The sequence below is a fragment of the Delphinapterus leucas genome, chromosome 11, assembly GCF_059928025.1.
Source record: "Delphinapterus leucas isolate spDelLeu-1000000601 "Yukka" chromosome 11, BTC_Dleu_Yukka2, whole genome shotgun sequence".
NCBI classification, from domain to species: domain Eukaryota; kingdom Metazoa; phylum Chordata; class Mammalia; order Artiodactyla; family Monodontidae; genus Delphinapterus; species Delphinapterus leucas.
The window spans coordinates 39,896,976-39,924,673 of record NC_143139.1 but is presented as its reverse complement, the minus strand read 5'-3'; the positions used below and the strand labels follow the sequence as shown (position 1 = coordinate 39,924,673).

The 27,698-nt window shown below is 51.4% G+C and overlaps 3 protein-coding genes and 1 long non-coding RNA gene across 8 annotated transcripts; 1 reads left to right on the top strand and 3 right to left on the bottom strand.

Moving 5' to 3' along the window:
• Positions 1–4,730, bottom strand: COX14 (cytochrome c oxidase assembly factor COX14). Of its 2 annotated transcripts, none has more exons than XM_022572199.3 (2): positions 4,559–4,730; positions 1–410 (listed from the first exon to the last, which is right to left on the bottom strand). In XM_022572199.3, exon 2 carries the CDS (start codon positions 400–402, stop codon positions 229–231), a length of 174 nt encoding a protein of 57 aa, XP_022427907.1. In that variant the 5' UTR covers positions 403–410; positions 4,559–4,730; the 3' UTR covers positions 1–228. The 2 variants fall into 2 exon arrangements, with proteins under 2 accessions (XP_022427907.1, XP_089776825.1); XM_089920699.1 differs by lacking the exon at positions 4,559–4,730 and adding an exon at positions 1,083–2,715.
• Positions 4,110–16,966, top strand: LOC111174016 (uncharacterized). Of its 3 annotated transcripts, none has more exons than XR_016394923.1 (6): positions 4,110–5,072; positions 8,858–9,119; positions 9,421–9,606; positions 10,375–10,479; positions 10,894–11,081; positions 14,072–16,966. It is a non-coding gene; the product is annotated as an uncharacterized LOC111174016 (long non-coding RNA). The 3 variants fall into 3 exon arrangements; XR_002644351.3 differs by having other exon boundaries at positions 11,176–16,966; XR_002644347.3 differs by having other exon boundaries at positions 10,894–16,966.
• On the bottom strand, positions 4,882–15,416 carry GPD1 (glycerol-3-phosphate dehydrogenase 1). Its single transcript, XM_022572198.2, has 9 exons — positions 13,284–15,416; positions 12,550–12,736; positions 11,837–12,014; positions 10,858–10,998; positions 10,124–10,262; positions 9,772–9,884; positions 8,865–9,098; positions 8,534–8,640; positions 4,882–7,587 (listed from the first exon to the last, which is right to left on the bottom strand). Exons 2-9 carry the CDS (start codon positions 12,588–12,590, stop codon positions 7,491–7,493), a joined length of 1,050 nt encoding a protein of 349 aa, XP_022427906.2. The 5' UTR covers positions 12,591–12,736; positions 13,284–15,416; the 3' UTR covers positions 4,882–7,490.
• Positions 15,523–27,158, bottom strand: SMARCD1 (SWI/SNF related BAF chromatin remodeling complex subunit D1). Of its 2 annotated transcripts, XM_022572194.3 has the most exons (13): positions 26,857–27,052; positions 26,021–26,208; positions 25,709–25,751; positions 25,490–25,612; positions 24,882–25,004; positions 23,701–23,817; positions 22,309–22,410; positions 21,856–22,017; positions 21,678–21,775; positions 20,309–20,444; positions 18,589–18,711; positions 17,369–17,470; positions 15,523–17,237 (listed from the first exon to the last, which is right to left on the bottom strand). In XM_022572194.3, exons 1-13 carry the CDS (start codon positions 27,031–27,033, stop codon positions 17,184–17,186), a joined length of 1,548 nt encoding a protein of 515 aa, XP_022427902.1. In that variant the 5' UTR covers positions 27,034–27,052; the 3' UTR covers positions 15,523–17,183. The 2 variants fall into 2 exon arrangements, with proteins under 2 accessions (XP_022427902.1, XP_089776823.1); XM_089920697.1 differs by lacking the exon at positions 24,882–25,004 and having other exon boundaries at positions 26,857–27,158.
• Between the last annotated feature and the right edge of the window lie 540 nt (positions 27,159–27,698).

Here is a 27,698-nt window from a genome sequence, read left to right as displayed (position 1 = left end):
GACATGGCAAAATATTTAATGTCTGTAGGTGTGCCTCACCCTCCCATTCCTGTTATGATTCAATAGCCTCTCCAAACTGACTGTACCAGAGAAAACATGGGCACTTTTTCCCAGCAGAGTTCGAAAACCATTAAGGCCCTGATCCTCTTGACTCAGAAATGATTGCAGGTGAGGTCTTTCCACAACATGCCTCAGGTCTCTCTGCTCAAGGAAAAAAGCCCCCCAGTTCTACGGGACTCCTGAGGTCTTCTGTTGTTCTGCAGCCTGGCGCTGGGAGCTGCGCCGCTGGAAATAGCGGTAGACTCGGGCACTGCAGAGGTAGCCCCCGTAAACAGTGAGGAGCATCATGGAGGTGGAGAAGGTCTTGTAGCCAATGTCGGCTAGTTGCTTGGCAGTTGGCATGTTGTCCCCTACAAAGACAGACTAGATTTAGACCCAAGGATAAGGCCTCATCTGCCCAGCCCACTTACCTGTTTAAGGCCATTCTATAACTTCTCAGTTTGTCTGCACTCTATTCTGAATGGCCCTAGACATATGCAGTCTTATACTGGAAGATATTGTTTGGGAACTCTTAAGATTCAAAAGGGCAAATAAAGTCTGCATACAAGATACAGAAACACAGCTGGAACCAGGTGTATCTGAATGACATTACAGCTAACACCTGACCCTCCATGTTTATGGAAAGACATGACTGGTATGGACCACCCAGAAATGTTCTTAATTGGTATATTACTTTAGGCATACATCAGTTTTTCTGGCTAGTAGGGAATTTATTGAAGTAGCCAGAGATTAAACATTAGCAGTGAATTATTCTCTGTAGGAGGATCGAATGGGAGCCTTCTGGGCAATATCCAATTTGTTTTCCCATAAAACCATCTTATTTATGGTGCTCAGGTTCCCAGGTTAGTCTTCAAGCATCTGTTTAAGCCATAATATACTTGAAATAGTGCCAACAGTATGTTTATGTTATTTCAATTAGACATAACCTTCTACAGCATTAATCTTGAATTCCAAACATAAAACCAAGAACCTATCCCAAGGGCTAAAACAAAACTTACTGTGTCCCCAGCAAATTAACTCACATTTGCATGAGATAAATTACTTCCAATTTAACTGTTCCCTGGACATTTCCCTGGACATTCTGAGCCAGGGAACAAGAGAAAGTTTAGAATGGCAGTCTCTCATCTTGAACAAAACGTTCCTCAATTTGGGACTATGAATGTATATTCTCAGCCTCCTCTCTGTTGAGGGAATTAAAATTAAAAGACTGACTGAAGTTAGTGAGAATAGTTTTCTTAAAAGTCAAGAATATGAAAGGAGAAAAGTTCAGGTTAGCTGGTTGAGGGGGTCAGGGGTAGGGTGTGACATCTAAGTGCTTCTCAGAGTAAGTCCCATGGGCTGAACACTGCCTTTGAGCCAGCCCCTGAGGGTAGATCCCACACTGAACTGAGGCACAGCTTCCTTAAATCATAATTCCAAGTGACTATTGAAAGTGACATTAAATAAGGTCAGAGAAAGAAAACCAAATGGCACAGGGACAAGATGAGAAAGGGTTGTATTCAGGTTATCTAGGGTTTGAAAGGACCCCAAGCTGTGAGACAGTAAGAAAACACACACGTGCCACGGAGCAACTAAGCCCGTGTGCCACAACTACTGAGCCTGCACTCTAGAGCCCGCGTGCCTAGAGCCCGTGCTCCGCAACAAGAAGCCCTCGCACCGCAACAAAGAGTAGCCCCTGCTCACGGCAACTAGAGAAAGCCCGGGTGCAGCAACGAAGAACCCCAACGCAGCCAAAAATAAATAAAATAAATAAATTTATTTTAAAAAAACAAAAAGAACACACATACAGAGCAGGACACTAAGGTAATAAACAAGCTCCCAGGAAAGAGACCTGCAGCCTTCAACCTCCCCCTCACTTATTCTTTCTCCTCCTATCCCCCATTACCCTGGCCAGATGCTAACCAGTTATAGGACCACCTCTTCTCAGGGCTGGAAGAAGAAGGACAGGATAGTACATCTTGCCTAGAAAAGTGACAGATCTACTGACAGATGAAATTTTTCTAGAACCTCATTTTCCTCACTTGTCTAATCCAACCTGAGATTTCTCCTATTTTCAAATTAACAAAAACTTTTCACAGATCCTGAGCTAAGGCAGGGCAGTGGAAAAAGAGAAGACAGATGAAGAAGTTATTCTAGAAGTAGAACAAGGCTTATTAACTGAATGGGCTAGGGCAAAGCTGAAAATATCTCCAAGTTAACAACTGAGGAAACTTTATGGAGTGGGATACTGTTAACAGAAGAAAGAAGAAACAGGTGTGTGTCACTATGTGTGTATGGGGATGGTGGTGTCAATAAGCATCAGTCAAGAAGATCATGAACTGGACATGTTAAAGTTAAGATGCTCAATAAAGGGACTTCCCTGGTGGCGCAGTGGTTAAGAATCCGCCTGCCAATGCAGGGGACACGGGTTCCATCCCTGATCCGGGAAGACCCCACATGCCACGGAGCAGCTAAGCCCATGTGCCACAACTACTGAGCCTGCGCTCTAGAGCCCGCGAGCCGCAACCACTGAGCCCCACGCGCCTAGAGCCCGTGCTCCGCAACATGAGAAGCCACCGCAATGAGAAGCCCGCATGCTGCAACAAAGAGTAGCCCCCGCTCTCTGCAACAAGAGGAAGCCCACGCGCAGCAACGAAGACCGAACGCAGCCCCCCCCCCAAAAAAAAACAAGAAAGAAAAGATGCTCAATACAATATTCATGTGATGATGTCTGTCAGGCACAGGGATATGCAAATTTGGAACAAATCCTAGGAGAGAGGCTAGGCTACGGATACATATGGAAGTAACAAGTGTCACTGAAACAGACGATAAAACCCAAGAGAAAGAGGCCAAGGGAACGCCAGTTTGAAGAAAGAAAACAATTACGGAAAGAAAACAGGTAGGAAATTCCAGAAACATCTGGGATGCATTTTCATTTAACTACAACAGTGGTTGAAAATCACTGCTGTATCAAGTCACTACCACTGACAGAAGTATGCTGTATCTTTGGGTGTACTGGGCCAGAATAAAAATTGGGAAACACTACTGTAAAGTTAAGTGCCATGAAAACTGGTCAGATGGGATCACTGGATGGGAACAGGTGACCAGGTCACAGGTAAACCTAGGACAGAAGTCAATTTAATGCACTAAATTGGAACAGGCATTAAGTAAAAAGCATGGATTCTTAGCCAGAGCCCCAGCAGGCCCCATGAACCCCGTCCCGCGAGGTTCACGTGTCTATGCATTTTTTCTAGGACGCAGAAAAACAGATTTTTAGAAGGATCATAACTCCCTCTCACCCCAAAGATAAGAATTGATATTCTTGTGATTTGCTGGTTAAGCGAACAGGAGTGATAGGGCAGCAGCCTGAAAAGGTAACAAGGTCAAGTAAATTCTAGTTTTGTTTTGCTTATTGATAAGGAGATTTGAATATGTTTTAGAGGAGAAGAAACGTGGCTAAACTGAGGATAAAAGTGAGGTGGATGGGATGGAACAAAATCTAGGATGGCCCAGGAAAAGATGAAATTAGAAGCCCAGGTAGAAGGATTAACCTTGGAAATGAAGAAAACTTTTGAGGTTAGCAGGAGAACATTCTCATCTGAGGGACATCCATTTTCTCAATAAAGCTCAAGGCTGGGTCTTTATGGGGTTAGACTGAAGGTTTCAGAAAAACAGGAAAAAGAAAACAAGAACCATAATGGAAATGACATAGAGGTGCAATCTGCAAAAACCTTTTCAGATTGTGGCTCTTTTCTCTTTTTCTGCCCCCTAAACGTAAGAGGACCTCAAGGCTCAGGTGTCTCCCCTGGAAAACTCATTTCCTCAAATGGATCCATCCACCTCAGCTTAGATTTACTCACTTATCTGTCTACCTTTTACTCGTGCTATAAAGGCTGCAGAGAATATGGCTTGTGTCTCAAAGGAGCTTATGGTCTGATGGGGATAAGCTATGCACCCAAAATTCTGTTAGACGACGTGGAAGACGCCGGTGACCAGAAGAGAAGAGGCGTTTTGAGAGTTCAGAGACAAGGTGGAGGCTCAAGGAAAGTTAGCAGAAAGGTGGGGACGGGGGGGTGGGGGGTGGGCAGCTGTCGTTTTAGAAGGGTGGGCAGGATTTACACCGGTATAGAAGAGGGAGGGGGAGAGCATTCCAGGAATTGAAAGCAGCAAAGGAGCGGATCCAGTTAATCGATAAGCAGGAAGGGTGCCTGGGAAAGCTGCATTTCAGGGCGCTTGCAGTCAGCGGACTGCAAGACAAGGAAGGGTCAGAGCTACTGGAGTCAGAGCGTGGAGGGAGGGCCGAGACGCGCGATGGCAGTCACGGTGTGACAGGAACCTACGGCCGCAAGGAGCTTGCTGGGCTGGAAGCGGCGCAGATCGCGGCACAGGGTACGCGGTAACCTCAAGGGCGCCGAAGCCCGAAGACTGGGCGTGGGAGGATGCGGAAAGCAAAGGCCGGCCCGAGCGGGCGCGCCTCTGCGGACAGGCGGCCCAGGCTCGGGCCTGGCAGACGGCGTACCTGGATGCTGCCGCTCCCTCCCTTCCGACGGAGGCCTCCTGCCTGCGCGACCTCCTAGCTCAGCCGGAAGCAGCACCCGGGTCCAGAAGAGTGAGGGTACCGCCCAGGGACAACCCTGAACGCTGAGGCGCTATCGGTGCGGAACGCCACCCTTTCTCTCACCCCCTCGCTCCGCTAAAGCTCTAGGATTCCCCTCCCGACGCGACGTACGGCCCCTCGCGCCAGACGCAGCATAACCCCGCCCACCGAGACGAGAGCCCTCGCCGGCTGCAGCTCCGACTGGTTGCTGCCTTTGAACATCCGGCTTCCGGGTCAGCCGCCCTTACTACGCATCCTCAGACGAGCCTTCCTCTCGGAGAGGCCCGTTGGTTTCTGGGGGTTGTAGTCATTCTCCGTTGAGAAAGGGTCTTTGGCGACCCAAACTCTGGAACGGGAACTTTTAGGATACTCAGTCACCACAGAAGAGAGCCGGCCAATCCCCAGCCTGCGGCGCGGTGACGTCTCCGGTAGCTGGGTGGGTTCTCTCGGAGTCCGCCGTCTGGAGGGGGCTGCGCGGCCCCTACAGCCTGGAGCTGCCCTCTTACCCTGGGCAGGCCTTCAGCTGAGCTCAGGAACCCGACCCGCCCTGCGAGGCCTGGACCGCCGAGGACTGCGGCAGGTTTGGCCATGGCCACGGAGTAGGCGCGAGGGTCGAATCTCCGTAATGTTTCTGTCCCGTATGTGACCTCCCCGCTTGCAGGCGGCTTGATAAAGCCCCAAAGAAGCGCCGGGAAGGGGTTGGGAGGGGGAGCCATTTGGGGGAAGGGGGACTGCGTGGGCACCCCTGCAAGGGGCCGGGAGTGGCTGGGATGGTCGAGGAAGGATTTCTTTTCCTTTTTTCGTTTTTCCTCCGGCATGAGTGAAAACATGTACATGCAGTGATACACCCCACTGCATACACCCCACCCTACCACATGCACTTAAGCGCCCTTCCCTAATTTGTTTCTGCAAAAACCGCGCTTTATTAGGTAGACAAGTAGGCCTGGTTCGAAAGCCTCAGATTCAGTTAATTGTGGAGTGAGCAAAAGTAGGCAAAGGGGGGCTTCCCTGGTGGCGCAGTGGTTGAGAGTCCGCCTGCCGATGCAGGGGACACGGGTTTGTGCCCCGGTCCGGGAGGATCCCACATGCCGCGGAGCGGCTGGGCCCGTGGGCCATGGCCGCTGAGCCTGCGTGTCCGGAGCCTGTGCTCCGCAACGGGAGAGGCCACAACAGTGAGAGGCCCGCGTACAGCAAAAAAAAAAAAAAAAAAGTAGGCAAAGGTTTTTGACTATCTAAGAGGGTCGCAGCTGCAGCCTAGGGAAGGGAGCTGTCTTTCTGCCCCGACTTTGACCTCCTGGGGAAGCAGCTCCTGAGCCCAGCCAGATCTGGGGTGACTGTGCCCCTCACTCTCGCTGCCTCCGCCCTTCACTGGTAAGAGTGACTTCTCAGGGGCTAGGGGCTGAGAGGAGCCTGCCTCCCTGGTTTGTCCAGGAGTAAGGGAGGGTTAACATAATGCTGGCCAGAGCCACAGCGTGCCAGATGCTGCCACACAGGAAGCTGAGACCCTCTGCTGGATGTGACAGGAGCCCTCGGCCTCTATTTATAGCCAGGGGTCCAAGCTGCTGACCGGTGACATTCTCCGGCTGCCATTCCATCCTGGAGCAAGGCCACTGCAAAGCACACTCCTCTCCCTCCTCCCCTTCCTGTTCTTCCCTCACCCCAGCTGGTACAGAGGCTTCAATTTTTTTCCTCCTCCACGAGTTTCCCAGCTCCTGAGGTGCTGAAGTAGTCAATACCTCATGAGAAGGCCTTCAGGTGACAAAGGAGAGCCGGCCTTGGAATTCAGACCACAGAGATGGGGACCTGCTCATCCTCCCTTACCCACTCTCTGGCCCCCTGGCCTGCAGATACAGGAACTGGTTAGCTGCCCTGGCTGCTCTGGGGGTAGCTGAGAACTAGGGACAGGGTTTAGGAGGTAAGGGGTGGATCCAAGATGTCCTGGGGAGATAGCAGCAGGAGGGACCCAGCTGACACCTCCCCCCACTAGAGCTCCTGAGAAGGGAGGCAGGGCAATTACAAAGGTCACAGGGAGTAGAGTGATCTGAGCCTGCTGTGAAGAGGTGTAGCTCTGTCAGCAGATTAAGTTCTGCTCCCCAGAAAGGGTGCTGGCAGGGAGGGTGAGAGAGCCTTGGAAAGGTCACACATGGTGGGGAGGAGCTGGCAAAGAACTAGGAACTGGGAAGTCCCAAGAGAGAATGACAAGCCCCATGGCCAGAGATGCCAGCGTGGCAGCAACTCTGGTGCCAGGCAGCCTGGGGGAGGGGGAAGGGGATGACCAGAGGTTTCTGAGGAAACCTCAGAAGAAGCTGAGGTTTCTAGGAGAAGCTAGAAGGGGGTTGTATTTTGCGAACAAACAGAGATCCAATGATGCCATGTGGGGCCTGGCAGAGGTCTACGTCAGCCCAAAAGCCCAGACCCCTCCCTGCAGCCCTTGCCTCATCCCTCTTGCAGCTGAGGTACTTTAGCGATTAACTGGGCTTGGGGACAGGAGTCCTGGTCTTTGTGAGGCCTCTTTGCCTTGCCTCCCTCCCCTCCCCTCCTCCCCCCACATACCCAAAGCAGGCAGCACTGGGGCTGATTCTACCCCTCCCAGAGGACAGGGAGAAAGCCCCACATATGGAGAGGGACTAGGCAACTCCATTTCTGGTGCGATGAGGTGGCAGGAGGCTGCGGGCTGCTTGTGCTTCAAGATCTCCAGGCAGGTGGCCGGGCCCACAGGCACCTGTCCTCCAGTGAAAAGCTGAGAAGACGCTGCTGTGTGGGGAGTCCCAGAGATCGTGGTGGCCAGGCACCCCAAGCTTCTGCCTGTCTCCGCTGGGGTAAAGAGGCTGCCTGGCCTGGGCCCCAGCCCTGCTCACATATGTTCTGGATGATTCTGCAGGCAGCGGATGAATTCACCTACTGGCTGGTTCTCGTAGCATACCTTGTACACAGCCATGAACAGAGGGAACCTAGAATGGGGAAGGACAGAACCAGCTTGGCCTCCAGGCAAACCCCCTAACCCTCCACTCCCTACTCTCCCGCCTTCGAGCTCAGGCGGACTCTGGCTCTCAATTTCCCATCGCTGAGAATGTGTATTTCCTAGCCCTGGGGTTTAGGGTCAGGTTTTTATCCCCCTGCTCCCTATCGTATTGAACTCGCCTCCGTGATTCCCTGGCATGAACTTTTTGTTCCAATTAGGCAAGCCTCAGTATCATCAGCTGTGAAACGGGGTCAATATAACGAAGTAGTGAAGAAGTGATTATGAATTATGTGAAGGTGCTCAATAAATGCCAGTCTCCTTCTTCCCCACCTGTTGCTCAGGCTGCTCCCTTTACCAGGAGGCTTTACCCTGACCAGCCGCGAGCAGATCTTCTGAGCCTGCTTCATACTCTCTTGCTCTAGGATTCTTTCTCAGATCAGCCGAGTTCTGCTCTGATCAGCCCATCACCCCCGCTGTCTTGTGCTCCCTGAAAAGGAGCACCTTGAAGCAGAGGCTTTCCTTTTCCTCACACCTCAGCACCCAGGACAGGATTCACGGAACAAAAGGGTTGGCCTTGGGGGAGCAGCTTAGACTGCGGGTGATGGACAAAGAGGCAGAACAGTCAGAGGAGCTTATTCCTGTCCACCCCCATAGCAGAGGACAAGGAGGAAAGGACAGAGAGCGGCCACGCAGAGGGGCCCAAGCAATGTGGTATAAAGAGCACTAGGCTGGAAAGAATTCAAAGACGACGAACGAGCTGGGGGACAGCAGGCATGCCAGACCCTGGCCAAGCTCTAGGCTCTGTCTGTAAACGTAAGATAACATTTCCCTCTCTGCCCCCTTCACAGACTGAGAAGGGCTCAGGAAGATGACGAATGGGGAGAGCACCTCTGTCCGTGGTTCCCTCCATCAGTGGGGCTGGGGCAGACGCTTACTTGTCCAGCAGGCCCTTGTGCTGGAGGATGCTGTGTAGCTCCCGGGCTGTCTGGGGCCCCTGCAGCTTCTGCCCATTCAGCATCTCTTTCTCCAGCTGCTCAATGGACTGTGAAGAAAACAGGACAGGCAAATGGAAATGGGAGAGGAGGGTTGTCAGTGTGAGACAGAGAGTCTGGGACTCTGGGAGGAGGTGGGTCTTAAGAGGAAGGAAAGGCTGGGAATGTTCCCAACAATCTTAATGTCTGTGTTCAAGAGATGCCTCAAGCCACGTTCCTCTCCCTGAACACCTACAGGGCCCACCCTCCATTCTTCATTCTCCCCAGGGCCCACCTTTCCTGTGCGGGCGAAGGCCTCGGCCACCTTGCGGTTCCGCCCTCCGTAGCAGGTAGTGATAAGATCAGCAACACCGCAGCTCTCCAAGAAGGTGGCAGGGGACACAGGGCCACCGCAGAAGAGCTTGGTGAAGGCGATCATCTCCATGAGCCCCAGTCGGATCACGGCCGCCTTGGTGTTGTCGCCAAAGCCCAGCCCATCACAGAAGCCAGCCCCCACGGCCACTATATTCTTTGAAGAGTGAAGTCACGGGTGAGAAAGGATCCCCTCCCGCAGGCCCCACTTGGGGCCATCAGCACCTGCCTCATGCTCCTCCCATCAGCCATGACACGCTCACTGAATAAGTGAAGGAAGGTGGGTGGGATCCTCAACTATTTTCACCTCTTGGTTTTCCCACTTGCTGCACTCCCTTCTTTTAGCCTGGGCTTGTGCTTTCCGGCTCCCCAACCCTGCCCTATACTCCATCCTTGAGGACTTTTCCTGAAAACCAGTCTTCTACCTCGCCCTCCCAACCACGGCTATTTTGTTCTATGCCCCCGATATCCATCCATAGGTCTGTCCAGGATCCAGAGTTCTGGCCATCAATCCGTCTGGGTGTCCTGGACATCTTATCTCCCATTAGCCTGAGTGCTCCCCCAGGGCATCTCCTCTTCCCCCTGGACCAATCTTTGGAGCCAGGGACAGGGATGTCCTACAAGGGGCTATAAGGGAAAGGAAGAAGGAAGCCCAATGTCTGATGGTAAGTAATCGGCAGACCTGAGCGAGCCTGGCCTTGCTTCTGCCCTTCTTCCCATGTGTATGAGACTTGGTGGGGAAGGGGAGTCCCAGCAACCTTGTACAGCTAAGCCAGGCCCTCTTTCAGGGCCTTCTCCCCACCCCATAGCTGCCTCTGAAGCCCTCTCACCTTTAAGGCCCCACAGATCTCTACTGTGTCCACCTCTTGCACCACCGTGATGCGGAAATTGGGCGTCTGCATCAGCTCTTTCAGAAGCTGTCCCTGGGCCAGGTCCTTGCAGCCTAAAGTAGGGAGGGGATAAGGCTTTAAGGAGGGACTCTTGACTCTTCTTCCCACAACTGCCCTAAGCAGGACCTATAGCTCTTTCCGTAGGGGTGCCCCAACTCCCCTCACCTTTGATGCTGGGATCTTCTTCCTTCACCTGCCTTACGGGGAGAAGATGGCTAAGTGGGTGGGGAATATAGCCTGGGGAGGCGATGTAACTGGAGTTGCATTATCTATGTGGGTGGTGGGGTCTCACCAATGGTTGTCTCACAGAACTTCTCATCAGCCACCTCGCTGGCAATGTTGGCCCCCATCAGCACGCTCATGGGGATGCCAAGGCGCTCCCCAATCACTTCAGAGATGAGCTTCAGCCCGTTGGGGCCCTCGTCTACCCCCTGGGCACAGGATGGAGCTCAGGCCAGGTGCCTTTTATCCCCAACTGAGGGCTTCCCACCTAGAAATCCTGCCCATTGCAAATTCACTGTTCATCAATGTCCCTCCCCAAAGGTCCTCCCCTATTCCAATGCAGCCAAAGCTAGCTGTGAGGAGAGCAGATAACATGTGAAAACGAATCCATCTGAAAACTCTCCTTCCACAACCTGCTTCTCCAAGGTAATGTATCCCCGCCACATCTCTAAACAGCCCACTCCTGAGTACCCCCAACCAACTTCCATCCCAGCCACTGCTCCAAACCAGCTTCCCTTCTCAACTCCTCAAACCAGCCCACTTCTTGTATCCCCTAGGCATCCCTTGTACACCTCCTAAACTCCCCAAGACATCTGCCTCCAAACTCATCTCTTATCTACTCCCCAACCAACCTCCCCTTCCCAGTGGCCCCCCGCATCTGTTTCTCAAGCTTCCCCAAAGCCAGCTCCTCTCTTCAGAAAACTCCTGGCCTACTTCTGCTCTTTTCTGTTTGTCGCACTTCACCCACCCTGAGCCCCACAGCAGTTAGCTGCATCCCCATCCACAGGAGGGTGTCCCTGGCACCTTAATAAGAGATATGCCAATGGTGTCTGCCTTCAGGTGGCCCTTGAGCTGATCACAGATCTTGCCGATGAACTGATGGGGTACCACGAAGATCAGGATGTCAGCATCCACTGCAGCCTGGACCACATCTGGGACAGCCACCTGTGGGGGTGACCAGTGTTCATGGGCCTGACGGACTGCTTCTAGCCCCTGTGGAGCCCCATGCAGGAGATCTAGGAGACAGGGTGAGGCTGGTGGGGAAGAAGGAGGGCAGTTTGGGGGTTGAATCTGGAAGGGCTGAACCTGGAGGAACAAGACACTTCTATTCCTTCCGCCTAGCCATCATTCCCTCTAGGTTCCAGCTGTCCTGGGCTCTTGAGGACTCCTGGAAACCTCCTCTCAGCACTCTCCTAGCCCTTGGCTGTGGGACAGTGAGGGAGGCCAAAGGAGGTCCGGGCTTGGCAAGAGGAAGAGGCCAAGTAAGATTTCATCACCCTGCTCCTTAGGGCTCCCAACTGGGAAGGGAGAGCCCCAGTCTTCCTGCTGTCTTTCCTGCTCCCCCTTTCCAGGTGGGGAGTCAGCCACATGGATCTGACCAAAGACCTTAAGTCCAAGGAGCTGTCTCCACATCTACTAATAACCCAGTGAATGAGTAACAGGGTTAGAGCCCGAGGCAGGCACTACCCAGACCCCAAGTCTGGGGGCCAGAGAACCTGTCTTTGGTTGCCACAGAGACCAACTCCCTCATCCTCTCCCCGTCCCTTTCCTGCCTGGGAGCCCACGGGGTGGGGTGGAGATGCAGGGGGATGCATTCAGGTTCTCCCCAGTCCCAGGAAGTGCTCAGGGGAGCAGTCTGGGGGCTGTGCCCAGGGACGCCCTGTGCCTGGAGTAGCCCTCCTGAGATGCTTCTCAAGTACAGGTGGCACGTGAAGTGGCCCCCTCCCAGCAGGAAGCACCCCCTCCACTTCCCTCTCCCTTCTTACGGGGCGTTGGGGCTCACCACATTGGGGGGCAACTTGTGCCCTGGCAGGTATTTGACATTCTCATGCTGTGTGTTGATGACCTCTGTCAGCTTTCTGCCCCCGACGTCTTCCTCAAACACCCACATGGTCACCCGTGGGTCAAAGCGTGCCAGCTGGGCTGCATTGCCACCCACAATCTTGGCGATGGCTGAGCCCCTGGCAGGAGGGGGAGCACAGAAAGTGGAGGAGTGGGGGCGTGAGAGAGGAACGGTGGCGGGGAGGGGACAGTGCTCCCCCTCAGGATGTCACAGAAGCCACTGGATTATTTACCTGCCACCTTCCTTGTCACCCCCTCCCCATGACGCTGCGTCTCTCCTGACCTAGCAGTAGAAAGGAGACTCAGTTTCCTTTCCCTCACACTTTGCTGCTGGAGAAGGGGGCCAGCCTCCTGATCTCCCCCCCACCCCCTAACCCAGGCAGCCTTTCAGGCAGGGAGCACTCTGGAGGCTCCCTTCCCGTGGCGAACAGGTGCTGCTGCCCGAGACGCAAGGGCCAGGAGCGGTCTGGGCATTGTCTGTCCTGCCGGGGTAGGCACAGAAGACAGCAACAGGGGTGGGCCAGGAGCTGGAGGCATTTCCTCCCCACCGACTGCCTCCTGCCCACCAAACCTCCCTCCCTAACCTCCTGTATACTTGAGGGAGCCTCCCCTTCCGCCCCCCCCCCACCAATACTCCTTGACAGAGCCGCTTACCAGTTACCAGAGCCTACAATGCAGACTTTCTTGCCGGCCATGGTGCCGCTTCGCTGCCTGAACCACCAGCTGGGTGCCACTCTCCCCAGCTCCTCTGCCGGCTGGGAGCATATAACTCCAACACACGTGGGTGCAGCGAAGCCCCGCCCTCCAGGGGAGGGGAGGCGGGTACCCAGGGAGACAGAGTCTGGCAGGGCCAGGGAAAGGGAAGAAAAGGGTAGAGACAGGTGGGGAACAGGAATGGGGCCGAGACCAGGCCTGCTTTTCCTCTTAGGTTTGCCCGCTGACGGTGCTGGCACGCTGCTTCCCTCGGCCCCAGCCCAGGTCCTCACCCCCTCCCTCCCCGCAATGGTTTCATTTTAAGGTCTGCCAAGACCGGGCCCAGATAAGGAGCGAGTGCCCGGTCCCCCCCCACTCCCGTCCCCTAGCACTGGAATAAATTGTATTCAGTCCCAGCAGCAGATACAGGCATGCCTTCTTTTCCAAGGTAGGAACCGCCCCCCACTTGTCCCCCCCAGGACCCGGAAAGCTGCTTTATGGGTTCATCCTCTGGCGATGACGGGTCGGTCACGTGTTGCCCCACGCTAGCCCCACTGCAGGGCTGTGGGTGAGTGGGTGTGGCCCCTTTAAATAAGAGCACATAAGAGGTAAGGGCCTGCTCTGGGGGCAACCCAGCCCAAGGATAAGACCCCATGGGCCCAAGAAACAAAGCACACCAGTGGGCCTCTCCTCACCTGAATGTTTCCCAGGAAGGGGGGCAGGAAAGCCCAAAGTTGGAGGCTCTGATGCCAAGTGGCCCACAGGTGTTTTGCAGACTCTGGGCTTGAGGAGGAGGATAGGAGAGAAAAGAAGGCAGCCCAAGTGTTCACTGTCCTTGAGAGGTACTGAGCTTCCTTCACTTCTTTCTTGGGTTTCCAGGCTAACCCCACACTAGGGGCGCCTTCAGGTTAGTGGCTAGTTTGCAGAAGCCAGAAGGGAAGGGAGGCAGGACCTGGGGCAGTTGTGACCTCTGTAGAGCTTTGTGGTCTCAGATGCTGTAATCAAGAGCAAGTGGGGTGTGTGCTTCTGGGGGGAGGGAGGATGGAAGGGACGCACAGCGCAGTTCAGGGCTCTACATCGCCCACAGCAACCTGTTTAACTACGAGGGGGAACTCTAGTTTCTAGGCTAATGTGGAGAGTGGGGCAAAGGCTCCCTACACTCCAGCTGTCTGTGCACCTTGGCCTAGAAAGCAGATAGCACTGTGTGCTCACGTGCTGACCTCCTGGCCCGGCCAACTGCTGAGTGGGTGTTTCCATCCCCCTGGGCTGCTGCTGGCTGCAAACAGTGATAAGCACTGGGCCAGAGGGGAGTCTGTGTGCAATCACTGGGTAAGGGTAAGTGGCCCTGAGGTCAAGACTGGGGAGAAATGGTTTCCTAACTTCTAAGGACTGCCTGGGAAAACGCCCACCATACTCTACTCCCATGGCCAGGGAGTTCCCTTAGGGGGACATACGTGAATCAGCAGTTGATTGTTTCTCTTAGGAACAAAATTATGCCTACTACAGAGCCAGCCCCCAACGATCACTGTTATTGCACTGGCACTGCGACAAAGGCACCAGTGCCAGGCTGCCGGCTGGGACCACTGAATATGGGTGATGGAAGAGAAAGAATGCTTCTGTCCCTGGCACACAGGATGAGAACCCCAAAGAACGGATGTTTATGCATAAAATGACCTCTTGTGTTTGCCTAAATGCTTCCATCTTTTTGTCCCTACGATCATTTTAAGTAGTACGGAGACAAAGAATTTGTTCATTTATATAGGAATAAAGAGTGTGCAGAGATTCAGAATTGGCCTGTCACAGGCCAATTATCTGTACCACTAGGGCTCTTTTCCCAAGAGCAAACTGCAGATTTGCTTGAAATTAATAATGGTTCATCAGCCATTCATTACACATGTAATTAGCCTGGGTGAAAACAGATGCCATTTCAATGTCCTTGACATCAATTGTTTCCACTCCCAAGTTATCATCACCCACACACACTCTTCTGCTTTCCCCACTCAAGTCTGATAAACTCCCACATTCCAGACTGGGAATAGTGGTTGTATCCTTGGTGGGTTTGACTGCACATACGCAATACTTGAGTGTTCACGTGCATGGAGGCAAAAGTTAATTTTTTAACTACAACTTTGGAATGTAGCTGCCTTCACCCTGTGTTCTAAACCCCCTTCTCGAGTAGAACCAAGCTAGGTAATGGCACAAAGGAGGAAAGTAAAGAACCACCAGGTGGGAAGCAGGCATGGTGGAAACTGCAGCAGAATTTCATGCTTCTGCTAATGGGACCCAATCCCGAGCAGTCTTCTCAACTCTACCAGTGAAGGCTTGGTTGTCCATAGTATGAGGATGACAGCAGCACTTCCACGCCAGTCTCAGGAACTAAAATCTTACTCAGGGTTGAGAAAGTGGAACCTTAAAGAATGGCAGGCACACAGACCACAAATGTCTTCAGTCCTCATACAGCGCTGGCCCGCAGGAAGACAGGAGCCCTGAGAATTCTAGAGGAGGCTCAAGTTCATCAAGTGTAAGGGACCACAGGTACCCAAGGATAGCACCCTCGAGCCAGCAGGTGCCCTGGGGAGTTCAGAAGGACAAGGGAGAGAATGGCAGTGCCACTGTCTTGTTAGAATCTTCCTTAACGGGAACTGAGGACAGGACTCTCAGATCCAGTGATGAAGCCCACTACTCCCAACCAGCACCTGGCCTGCTTGGAGCACTGGGGCTGACAGAACAAGCTCTAAGGTGAGAACCTGAGGTCCCCAGGGTAGAAATCTTGTTTTTCACCATATCCCCAGTGCCTAGAACCACAGCTGGCATACAGCAGGTGCTCAATAAATATCTGTCAAATAAAATGAACAAACACCATGAGCATGGCTAATGGTATCGAAGAAGAAAGCTCAGGGAAGAGCTCTCCGTCAGTAGGTAGGGGGACCCATCCTTCAGAAGATTCTTTTATTAAAACTGGGTGACATCGATAAGGAGACAGTACAAAAAAAATTTTGGTCCATGAAAAAAACATAGTAGTTCAATTAATAAAAAGTTATCTTCAGGGACACTGTGTAGGAGTGCTGAGCTTCCTTCTCATGGTTCCAGCCCCAGGGACAGAGGCTGTCTGTCCAGTGTCACTCTGGGGAGAACCTTTCAAGGGAGGGGTGGGATAATGACAGGAAGGGGAAGACAGGGAGGAAGTTCTGCTGTCCCCAGTGTGGGACAGTCAGGGATACAGGGCTGGGGCATGAGCTCGCAGAAGCCTGAGGAGGGGGTGGGGAAGCAGGGGCTTTGTCAGTTCTGCGGGTTTAGAGCCCATGCTGAACGGAATTCCCCCTCTGTGCCCAGCTGTCTCCCACCCTGCTGTGTTGAGTCTGCGAGCCTGGGATATGCTAACTCAGGGGTGATACAACCTGGAAGAAGAATTTGAGGCTCTCCTGGAAAGATGCAAAACCATCTCAGTTGCAAGGGGCCAAGATCACAAGGTCCTGCTGCTACCTGAGGGGTCTGAAGCTTTTGAGGGCAGGGGCTGGGGAGTCACACTCCTGTGAGGCAGGGAGAGGGAAGAGTCACAAACCCAGCTCAGAGCTGTTCTCCAGCCCTAGGCGCTTTCACTCCTCAGTGCCCTAGAAGTCACCAGTGGGTGTCAACTGGGCAGACAAGGGACAGGAAGACAGGGATGGCCCAGGGCTTTTACCCGTTTGATTTTAGGCCTGTTTCTCCATGAAAGGATGGGGGAGGCAGGGTGGAATGAATGAATGAGTCACACCTCCAAGCAACAGCAGGAAGGAACAGCCTCTGCCGGCAATGACAGTACCCTAGGTGAGGGCCCTTGGGGCTCTGACAGGGAAAGGCAAGATTCCCCCACTCAAATGCCCTGGGTTAGGACAGATAGGAGGGAATCCTAAAAAGCAGCTACAGGGGGTGTGGTGAGAGGGAGCAATACTAAGAGAACAAACTCCAATACTGATGTGGACCCCCTACGAGGGAGTAAGAGAAGCACTGAGTCAGCAGGCCAATCCAGAGGGCTGCAGACTGACCTGGGGCTCAGTGGAGCCCAAGAACCAGGATTCCTCTAGTGCTAGAGGGCAACAAGTGAAGGGACAGTTTGCTTCAAACCTGTGGAGGGAAGGAAGGAAACTGGATTCTGTTATCAGGAAAGCCGAGATCAACTAGCTTATAGAGTGCCCCCAGGCCTGAGTCTCGGAGAAGGGGCTAAAGCTCCCAACTCCTGGGTCTCTGAAGGGCAGGATCAGTGTAGCTGGTCCCCTTGAAGACCACTTGGCCTTAGGCCCAATCCATTCAATGCACTGATTACCACTACGGGTTCTCTCTCTAATACTATCTAGAGGTCCTATGCAGACCAGGGGAGGGTACAGGCACATGGGAACTTTGTGGGGCAAAGGGAAGCTGGGGGTAGGAAGGGATGGGGTGGGAGAAGAAGAGGGTAACAGGTATCATGTGAGACCCTCTTCATTCTGGTGTTGTCCTAGAACCAACAGCATCCCCTGGAAGGCCCCAAGCAAGACCAAGGCAGGTGCTATGAGGCAGGCAGCACAGGGCCCAAATAAAGAAATCGGTGCAGCCAAATCAGGGCTGTGGGAGAAGCCCTACGTATTTCGGATTCCCAGGGCTTGCTCTAATTCTTGTCGCCTCTGCTGCACCTAAGGAGAAAATAGTGGAGGGAGCGGAAGGTGAGACCAACCAGAAGCTGGTACCTAACACCACTGACCCCCATCAAGGGTGCAGACCCCCTGCCTTCTGTCAGTTTCTCCTGTGCACCCCAGGTGCCTACCTTGGAGTAGAAGTATCGGCACACGGCCTCCTGTGCCCAAGGCTGGAAGTAGAACTCAGCTCGGCGCTCTTCCTCTGGGTTACCCACCACATCAGTCATGGTCTGAGGGAGATGGGAGGGGGAAGACACAGAAGAGACTTGTTTCCTTCCTTGTCATCTGTTATGGATTGAATTGTATCCCCTAAAAGATGCTGAAATCCTAGCCCTCCCAGTACCTGTGAATGTGACCTTATCTGGGAATGGGGTCTCTGCAGACGATCAAGCTAAGGTAAGGTCATTAGGGTGGGCCTAATCCAGTATGATCCTTATAAGAGAAGAAACTTAGACACAGAGACAGACATGCAGAGAGGAAAGATGATATGAAGACACAGGGAGAACACCATCTGCAAACCAAGGAATGCCTGAAGCTACCACAAGCTAGGAGAGAGGCCTGGAACAGACTCTCCCTCCCAGCCCTCAGAAGGAACCAAACCCTGCTGACACCTTGATTTCAGACTCTAGCCTCCAGAACCATGAGACAATACCGTTTCCCTTGTTTAAGCCACTCAGTTTGTGGTACTTTACTACGGCGGCCCTAGCAAACCACTAAAACAACACCCAAAGTCGCCTCTGCTGTCAACAAGTCATTGCCTTGTTCAGGGATCCTTTCAGGCACCCCCTGTCCCTTGCTCCTCTTCTCGGGCTACCTGCAGTCAATCACCACAGAACAGGCAAGCACTGAGGACACATCTCACACATTCTGCGCTCATTCCTACCTTCCTGCCTGAGCTTCTGGCGCTCCCCTCTCTGGGATATAACTCAAATCCCAAATTCTCCATGAAGCCTTCCCTAGCTATTCTAGCCTCATCAATCTCCCTTCTCCTTTGTATTACCTTTTTGGTACTGGTGAGTTCCCATAATGTCTTACATGATTTACTACTTTTTAAATCACAGTAACATGGTTTCTCCGAACAGAATGTGTGCTACTTTGAAAGAGATCAAGTTTTTCACTCTGTATCGCCTCCAATACGGTGCACAGTGACAGCACATAGTTAAGTACTAGATAAACACTTGATGGTTCCACCTCCATTTCCCTACTTAATTATAAAATGGGCCCTGGAACACACTAAAGAAAGTCTGGTCCCTCACTTCCCCCCGGCTCTCTATCTCATGCTACGGAAACAGAGCAAATGTATGCCTCACGGATCTAAGTCTCTTTGCACCTGTCCCAGGTTCTTTACCTTGAGGTCCCGGCACTGGGACTGAAGCCAGTCATTGATGAAACCCTGAGGGTCTCTGGCAAAGCTCAGCATGAACTCTCGCTGGGTCTTCAGCTGATTGATAGTTTCTATTGTCTCATGGATCTGAAAGGAAGAAGGAAGCTCATAACATTTTCACACTGGGGAAATGCAAAGTTAAATGGCAGGCAGTGTGTGACTTCTTGTGCCGCTGCCAACCTAAGAACAGAGTGCAGCCCACAAATGGCACTGCTGCCCCACCGCTCAGGCGCTCGGCATTCGCTTAGCAGGTGATATGCACCGTGTCTCTATACACCCCACGTGAGGGAAGTTTTCCTTTTAGTCTCCACAATGTCCACTGTGGATGACGCTACATGCTAATTATTTAATCCACAGCATAAATGGGTCCTGAAACACTCTCAGGTAGAAAAGAAGTGGTACAGAGAGCTGTCTCAAAAGCTGTGGTCCATGGGTTTTGTTCTTTGTCCTCTTCTCATTCTCTACACTCTTCCTGGTGATTTCATCTACTTGTATGTCTTCCAGTACCACTGACAAGGTAATGAGTCCCCAGTCTGCAGACCAGAGTCTATTTCCCAAACTCCAACCAATCCACCTGCTTGACATCTCGAGGCACCTTAAACTCTCCAAAACTAAATTCACTACCTTTCCCCAATACCTGCTTCTCCTCCTGTTCCCAATCTGAATAACTACAACTGTACACCCCAGCTGAAAACCTGAGGGTCGTCATAATGCCTCTTCTCCCTCACACCTCACCCCACCGTCTCCATCCAGTGTCCAAATCCCTGCAAATTCACCTTAACACCTTCCAAATCTACCTACTCATTTCCATCCTCACTGTCAGGACCGTAAGTTTAGGCCCTCGACACATCTCACATGCATCACTGCACCAGCCACTTAACTGGGCTTCCTTCCTCCACATCTGCCCCCATTACAATTCACTCCCCACCATCCTGCCAGTGATCATTCTAAGTGCAAAGAGCACCAGGCCCTCCAGTTTTCAGGACAAAGTATAAGCCAGTTTTCCCCGCAAAGCTGCTTCATGACGAGGATCCTGCTTCCCTATCCAGTTTCTTTTCCCCAGCACCCCGAGCTTTATCTAACACAGTAAGCAGCTTGTACTTCTTGAACATGCCAGGCTCTCTGCTCATCTTTGGGCCTTCATATACCCTGCTCCCTCTTTCTCGAATGGCCTCTGCCCCCCAAGCCCCTAAGCACCATCCTCCTTTCTCCCCTTTCGTTGACTCCCATGTCGTCCTTCAAGATTTAGTTGGGGCATCAGCTCTTCCAGGAAGGCCTCCCTGTTCTCCTTTGTGATCCCAGAGCCTTTCTGGCTTTACTTGCATGGACTATGTCTGATAATGGTATCGCTAATAACAACAGGAGCAGCAGCGGCCATTTGTTTTTATGTGCCAGATACAATGTCATGTCTTTGCATACACTGTCTCATTTAATCCTCATAACAGCCTTATAAAAATACGTACTACGGTCTCTATTTCGCAGATCAGAAACTGAGGCTCAAAGCTATTAAGAGGTATAGCCAAGGATCAGAACTCATGTGTGTCTGGCTCCAACCAGCACCAAACAGAGTGCCTAGCATTTACTGGGTGGCAGTACATTTTGAATGAATATCAAGAATCAAAAGAAGCCAAGAAGCTGTGATAGAGGGCTGGTGGCACCCAACTATCCAGGGCATGGTCCCTACCTTGTTGTCTAGAGTAGCAATCTCCTGCTGGCTGGCAGTAGACAGCAGAAAAGAATTCATCTGGGTCTTCAAGGTATCATCCACTTCCACATCAATGTCATAACAAGCTGTCTTTTTCTGATCATTCGGGTCAACACTGGGGAGGAAACCAAAGGGGCCTGGTAAAGGGCTTGTCCCCTAAGACCTAATTACACAGGGTCAGAAAGATGGTCTAAGACTGAAGGGCAAGGAGCTGACTGCAAAAGGGCACAAGAGACCTCTTCGGTGTGACGGAAATGTTCTGTACGTTCCTTGTGGTGACAGCTACAGGATGTATACATTTGCCAAAAATCATCAAATTTTATTTTAAGTGGGTGTAATATATTGCATATAAACCTCAACAGAGTTAATTTTTTTAAAAAACTCAATGGTAAAAATTCAAATGTTACAAAAGATATCCAATGAAAAGTAAGTTTCTCCCTCCCCACAAGGAAACCATCGCTACAGTATCTTCTGTATCTTTCCCCCTATTAAACTAAAATTGACCCTGAAAATTAATTCAAATAAAACACATACCATGCAAAATAAAAAGTGGCCTAACTTTAAGCCCATGAATACGGGACAAACTAGCTTCTACTGACCCAGTGTATAGGTTGTAGGAGTTACTATTGGCTGAGTGATGATGGTTCAGGGTCTAATGAAAGGAAGGCTAATTAATATGGAATAAGGGAAAGAAGGCAAAGACTACATCCAGCCAGCAGACATGCTGCTTTGAGGAGAAGGTGCCTTCCTTCACTCCATATCTGCCTAGAGATGCCTTGCTCATCCATCTTCTGAGCAGAAAAGCAGATGGAGGTAATGGAGTTGGAGTCTCAGCTTGGAATGTCCTACCACCCAGAGAAAAGACAGTAGCTCATCAGTGATGAGCTGGTAAATGTCTAATAACTGATTCTCCAAAAGAGAAGAAGAAGAAGAACAAGAACAAGAAGCCCTGACTTGTAGCATTTGCTGATTTCTGTGTTTTAAATATTCTCGAGATGATTGATTTCAAGATGCCAACATTACATCACTGATCAAGGAGCTGGGAAGGGATGTGCAGTAGCACATCATTAGATGGTATTTCCACCATACAGACACAACAGACAGAAGTAACCTCGAAAACACAAACACCAGTAAACTAATATAATAATTCAGAGATGATGAATTTTTGAGTGTATATTACCCTTATTTTTAATATAATGTATTTAATTGCAAGTTTGTATAATTTAACCTTAAATAACGACTGTGTTTAACAACCTGCTTGCAAAATCCCTGAAGATTTTGAGAACTGACTTGTGCAGCTGGTGCAAGCCAGCTCCAGCACACCACTGCCTTGCACACACATGCTTACCTGATGACATGATTAATGATGATGGGCTCTGGCGGCATAAGCAAGGCGTGGAGCCGTTGGGGGATCTCTGAAAACTTCATACGCTGAGACTCAAAGATCTGCAGGAAAGAGGAGAAGCAGCTAAGAGCACAATTAGTGCTCCAGTGGACTTGAGCAAAAGAATGGGTCCTTTTCTTACCTGCTGGAGGTACTTGTCACAGATGACAAACTCCCGCTCATGTGGGTCCTGGAGCTTATGCGTCTTAATATATTGCCACAGTGCTTGAATGATCACTGGACGGGTCTGGGTGTGGATGCCCAGCAGCCGAGCCAGACGAGGGTCTAATTTAAACTGAGGAGGCTATAGAGAACCAAAGAGTTTGGGATGAAGCTAATGAGCTGAGTCTATGTGCATTATGAGGTGCCTGGCATGGCCATACGTTCAAGCCAGTCAACAGGCATTAATGCGGTGCTTTCCCTGGGGCAGAAAAACACTAACAGGAACTCAGAAATGACCAAGACCCTATCCCTATATTTAGGGAGGTAACAGTCTGGCGGCAAATTACCCACAACTAGACTTAAACCTTTAAATGTCAGACTGCTGATGGGATGTGGCTGTGAAAGCTGGACCCCCTCACATCACACAGAATACCTGGTAATCCAGCATCAGCAGGACAGTACACCGTACATTCACGTCTCCTGGCCGCTTCACCTGGAAGCCATCTGTCTCCTGGGTAGTGGCGGTCCTGTGCCACTACAGAGAGGAAGATGTCAGGGGGTGCTCTCCCAGAGGAAGAGCTGGGGTGGGAGGGAAGAGCTTCTGTAATGACTGAATATTCAACTTTGATTACTGAAGCTACTGGAGAAGAGCAACAGCATAAGACATTTTAAAAAACTGCACATGACTTTGGGATTCCTGTCTGTAAGTCAATTGACCTTTTCATTATGACTGCTCAGGGTCACATTTAAATTAGCCTGATCTTTCAGTGATAATTTTATCCACAAAAATGGATAATATACATGTGTATAGTAAAATAACACAGCTATCATCTGTTGGGTACTTACTATGTGCAAGAGTATTCTAAGACATTTACTTGGATTATCACATTTAATCCCCACAACATCCATACGAGATAGGCACCATTAAACCTATTCTACAGATGAGAAAACTAATGTTTAGAAGAGTGAAGTAAGCTGCCTAACGTCAACAGCCAATAAGTGGTGGAGCTGCTATCTGAGCTCTGGTGTGTCAGATTCTACAGTCCACGTTCTTAGCCACTATGCTCTACTGCTGTAAAGTTAAGTTCAATGCATTTACAAATTTCTATTGATTCTATGACTTACTTCCCTTATTAGATGGTAAAGACCTTCCCATGTCTCTTAGTGGTTGAGGTTAAGGGGCTGCAGCTACACTGGCAAAGAAAGGAGCAGGTTAAGTTCACCTGGAGCCCTGGACTGTCTTATTCTGGTTTTGACTATATCCCAAAGAACACTGTTGCTGACATAGTCTTCAGAACACTATGTAACCAGGCATTACAATAAAAAATTTTTGATGATTTGGAATGTGAATCTAAACAGAGCAGGAACCAAAAGCAAGTCCCAGATCTGTAAAAGTAGCCTTGGCAAGGACTAGAACCCTTAGTTAACCCCCTTAATCACAGCACTTGTTACCAGGAAAAAGGTTGAATGGTGTGTGGATAACTACATCTTACCATTTTTAATAAGCAAGATGCAGAGATGGCTTGGCATGTGTAAGAGGCCTCCATCAGAATTTCCCTTGAAAGTGGGGGCAGCAACCAAGATAGTAAAATTTAAAAGGTGGGACAAGTCAGACTGGAAAAGCTCTTGGGTCCAAACAGTACCAGAACTGAACAGCTAGTGCCACCTGGAGGCCAACGTGCAAACTGCGTTGGAGGAATTGTACACCTGGGGGTAACCCTTTATTCATACCTTCCCCTTTCCCTAGACATTAACGTTTGGCTCCCAAGTCCATCATCCTCCAGTCATAAAGTCAAAGCAAAGCCTAGAGGACAGAACTACTCACTTCCACCAGATGGTTATCTGGCCCATACAGGTCTTTGTCCAGTTCGATCACCAAGGACTTAAAAAAAGAAGAGAACTTCCTCTTTTGTTTGGTGGCATCATATTTGGACAAGGCTGACTAGAGGAGAGAGAGGAGAGGTCGCGTTAGAAAAGGACAGAAGAAATTCCCCAAAACAAAGTCCCATAATAAAGGAACCCACAAAAGCAATGGGAAAAAAACTCAAAAATGTCTTCTGAGAACCTCTTAGGAGATGGCAAGGTAGGTGTCTGTGGATACTGAACAAGTCACAGTAGCAATGAACCCTGAAGAAGCAGCCTATAACACATATAGGGTGACTGACGTACCCACCTCATTTCCCCAAGGGAAATGGGGCAAGTTAAGCCAAACCTCTGCACATAATAAAGCGAGTCTAAACAGAGAAAAGTCTGACTCTACAGGGGAAATGAATCACAGGTAATAAGAAGCCAGAACAAAAACAGCTTTATTTGGATCACATGCCACCACCGGTAGATGGACCGGACCTATACAGAGAAAAAGGAGGCTCTGACACTGAGCCCTGGTTCTCCTAAAAAATGCATTCATGCTGGCTCGCCTGTGAACAGCTAAAAATAGAGAGCCAGAGAGTATAAGGAAATGGCAGGTGAGCTTCTCCAAGGAGCTTCTGGGGTGGGAAGTTTGGGGGCTATCACCAGTCAGCTGATGTTCCCATAAAGCAACGAAGAGCCTGTCAGAGAAATCTACCCCATGTAAACTGTGAAATGTCTCCAATGGAAGCTGGGAAGATGGAGATGCCACAGTGGAGATCGAGGACCTCAAGGACTCAGAGAGGAAAGCATGGCCCAAATGCTAAGTGCAAACTCACTTGGTTTAAAAAAAAAAAACTAACTGAAAAATCTGCAGATACTGCCAAGTCCAATGGCTAGCAGCATCAGGAAGGAGGTAAACAACAAATCAAATCCCACGACAATAAGGTTCTCGATATGATACCACAGAGGGGGCCAAGCTGTGGGAGCCAGAAACAAAGAACCATTGTATTTTAGTACAGGGAACACAGTGACTCTCTCCCTTCTGTTCCCAACAGGAGCTGTAAGCACCAGTCAGGCTTCCTGCCAACCAGACAATACTGCTTGTTCCCAGCAGCTCCCACCCTAAATGCCGACCACAGTGGACCTTGAACTCACATCCTCCAGGAGCCGTCCTTCTACCCGAAGCTCCCAGGAAGCCACCGTCCCTTCCCCATCCTCGGCATCTGACTTAGCCGGATTGAAAGTGTTAGAAATGAAAATTCGCAGCTTCCGTTTTTGCTGAGGAAGGCAGAAACAGGATTGATAGTGGGGCTTCAGTGGTTTGATGTTGAAGACAAGGGTCTCCCCAAACCTGAAAATGACTCCTAACAGACTGGCTTACTGTCTACCCAGTCCTTGGGGTGAGTGGATGGAGATTCCACCTAGAAGAAGAGTACAGGCCACTGGCCTGAGTGCAAGTGCATTCACCAGGATGTCAGATGGACAGAGTCATGCAAGGTTCCAGGTTCCCAAGGTGGCAGAGCAGTTGCAGCAAAAACACCAACAGGGTATTTTCTGGTGCAAGAAATATCAAAAGCCCCTCCCCCTTCGCTGTTCTGTTCTTATGCTTCTAATGTAATTCTCAGTTCGTAGGCAGAAGGGAGAGATGTAATTTAAATGCCAAGGAGAGCTGTGCTACGCCTTTGGTTTCCCATCCCAAGCCTGCTGAAGGTTCCCGCGGCCTCTCCTTTGGCTCTCTGCCTTGCACTCTCCTGCGTTGTTACCTTGATGGGACGTTTCAAGGCCTCCTGGATATCTAGCCGTTTCCTCATGATAGTCTGGTCCAGTTTCCTTTCAAAAGCCAAGAGATCCATATAGGCCTGGGATTCTGGTACCAGTTCACGAATCTTAGGAGCAGAAAGATATCATTGGGATCTAGAGCTGACCACCTCTATTCTCAAGCTCACCACACCTTCAAGAAGACCTATATAGCCTGGACTCACCCTTTGAGGTAGAATTTTGTCGGCCATCTTCTTTTTCTTTGCACTGTTTGGAATAAACACTCTTATCAGGATGGGATGGAACTAGCCAGAACATGAAGACAGGCTGTCCACACCTCCGTTTATAGTGAAGTGATGGAACTGCAAAGCCTGTCTCAAGTCAGACACCCCCATCCCCCAAAAACGCAAAGAATTTTCAAGAATGAGCACCGTCTGCTGACACAGCACCACCACTTCTTGGTTGAGGGACTCCCACCACCTGCATCCTCACAGGCCTCCTCCTCCCTCCCTCCCTCCACCCTGGGGTCATCTTACTTGTGGTTCCGATTTTGGACCGCCTGCTGCTGGACCTGCTGGATCTGCTGAGGCGCAGGTCTCTTGCGGGACTGGTCCATCCCTGACTGGGCCAGGCCAGGTCGGACTGAAGGGTTCCCCCCATAGCCAGGGGGTCCCATGGAAGGTCCCTGAGGTGTCATTCGGCTGCCTGGTAGCATACCTGGTCTCTACACAGGGGAGAGGACCCAGAGATGTCATCGCTTCCCCTGCAAACCCCACCAAGAAAGGCAAAGTGGGGGAGGCCTGAGTTCTTTGAATGAAACAAGGCTGAGGGGGTGGGGTGGAGCACAGTGGTGGGCTGGGAGGAGAGCCCTCTATCTCTGTGAAATCTAGATAACTGGAGCTTCCTCAAATACAGCCCCAAAGCTAAGACAACTAGATTACACTCAAATTCTCCCCAGTCTATTTTGTATCTGGCGCATTGGACATCTCTAATTCCACATTTGCTCAGAGAGTACTGCCAGCTACTGTCTCCTCAGAAGCTGACCTCAATTTGCCAGCTACACCTTCTGTGTTCCTCTGGGCGCTGGAGCTGCCTAGGCCCTTTTGCACACAAGCTCTCACAGGCCCATGCTTCGCCCCACTTCTTCGTCCACCCTGGTTGTACACCCCGACTCCCCAAGAAAACAATGCCCCTGGGAGCAGGTGAGGATGCTGCCTCCCTTCCCTTCCCCGCACTGCCTCCCTGCACCCCAACTCACGGCCCGAATCCCTCCCAGGCGAGTCCCTCCTACTCCTCCCCCCACCCCTGTCACTCCCAGGCCCCCGCACGGCCCCGCCCCCGGCCAGCGCGCCCCTCCTCCTGCCGCACTCACCGGATAGGCCGCTCCGGGCATCGGGGAGCGGTACAGCCCTTGACCCGGCGCCGGGCCCATTCGCACCGGAGGCCCCGGAGTCCCGCCCGGACCCAGGGCAGCCGCCGCGCCCGCCCCTCCTGAGGCTCCGGCGCCGCCGCTCGGAGCCACAGACTGGAAACCCGCCCGGGCCGCCATCTTTCCCGGAGCCGCTGCTGCAGCTGCACAAAGAACCGGAACCGGAACTCCCCCCGCCCCCCGCGCGCCCCCCGCGCGGCCGCCCGTCCGCCCGGCCGGCCCGCCGGCACGGGAGGCTCGGGGCAGCGAGACTGTGGGCTAGGGGGAGGGGGGGGGGGAACAAGCGGAAAAGGCGTGTGACCACTCCCTCCAGCCTTCTCGGTCCGGGAGGGGAAAACCATAGAGAGGAGCTCTGCGATAGAGAGGCCCTGCGAGCGAGCGCCCCCAGGCCGACGGAGGAAGACGAGGAACTGGAAAGGGGGACCACAGCTCAGGGTGATGGAGTAACTGCTTCATCTTGGCGCAATGCGTTTAACTTTACAAAGCGCTGATTTTCCTTTCCTTCTCTTCCTGCTCTAAGCCCAGCGCGCTGAAGAGGAGTGCGCACTGTTTACTCCATTTTACAAACAGGAGAGATGAACTCAGAGAGTAAATAACTTGGCAAAGTCAACCAACAAGTTAGCAGTAGAAGTCGAAACATAGAATCCAGATCTTCTGGTTGATAGTCCGGGGCTCATTCCATAGATAAAGTGCCTCAATAACTACCTCACGTTCGAACTTAAACCCAACTTTCCCCGTGACCTTTAACCTAACCTGCTTCTAGATTTTAAATTTATTTTGAAGTT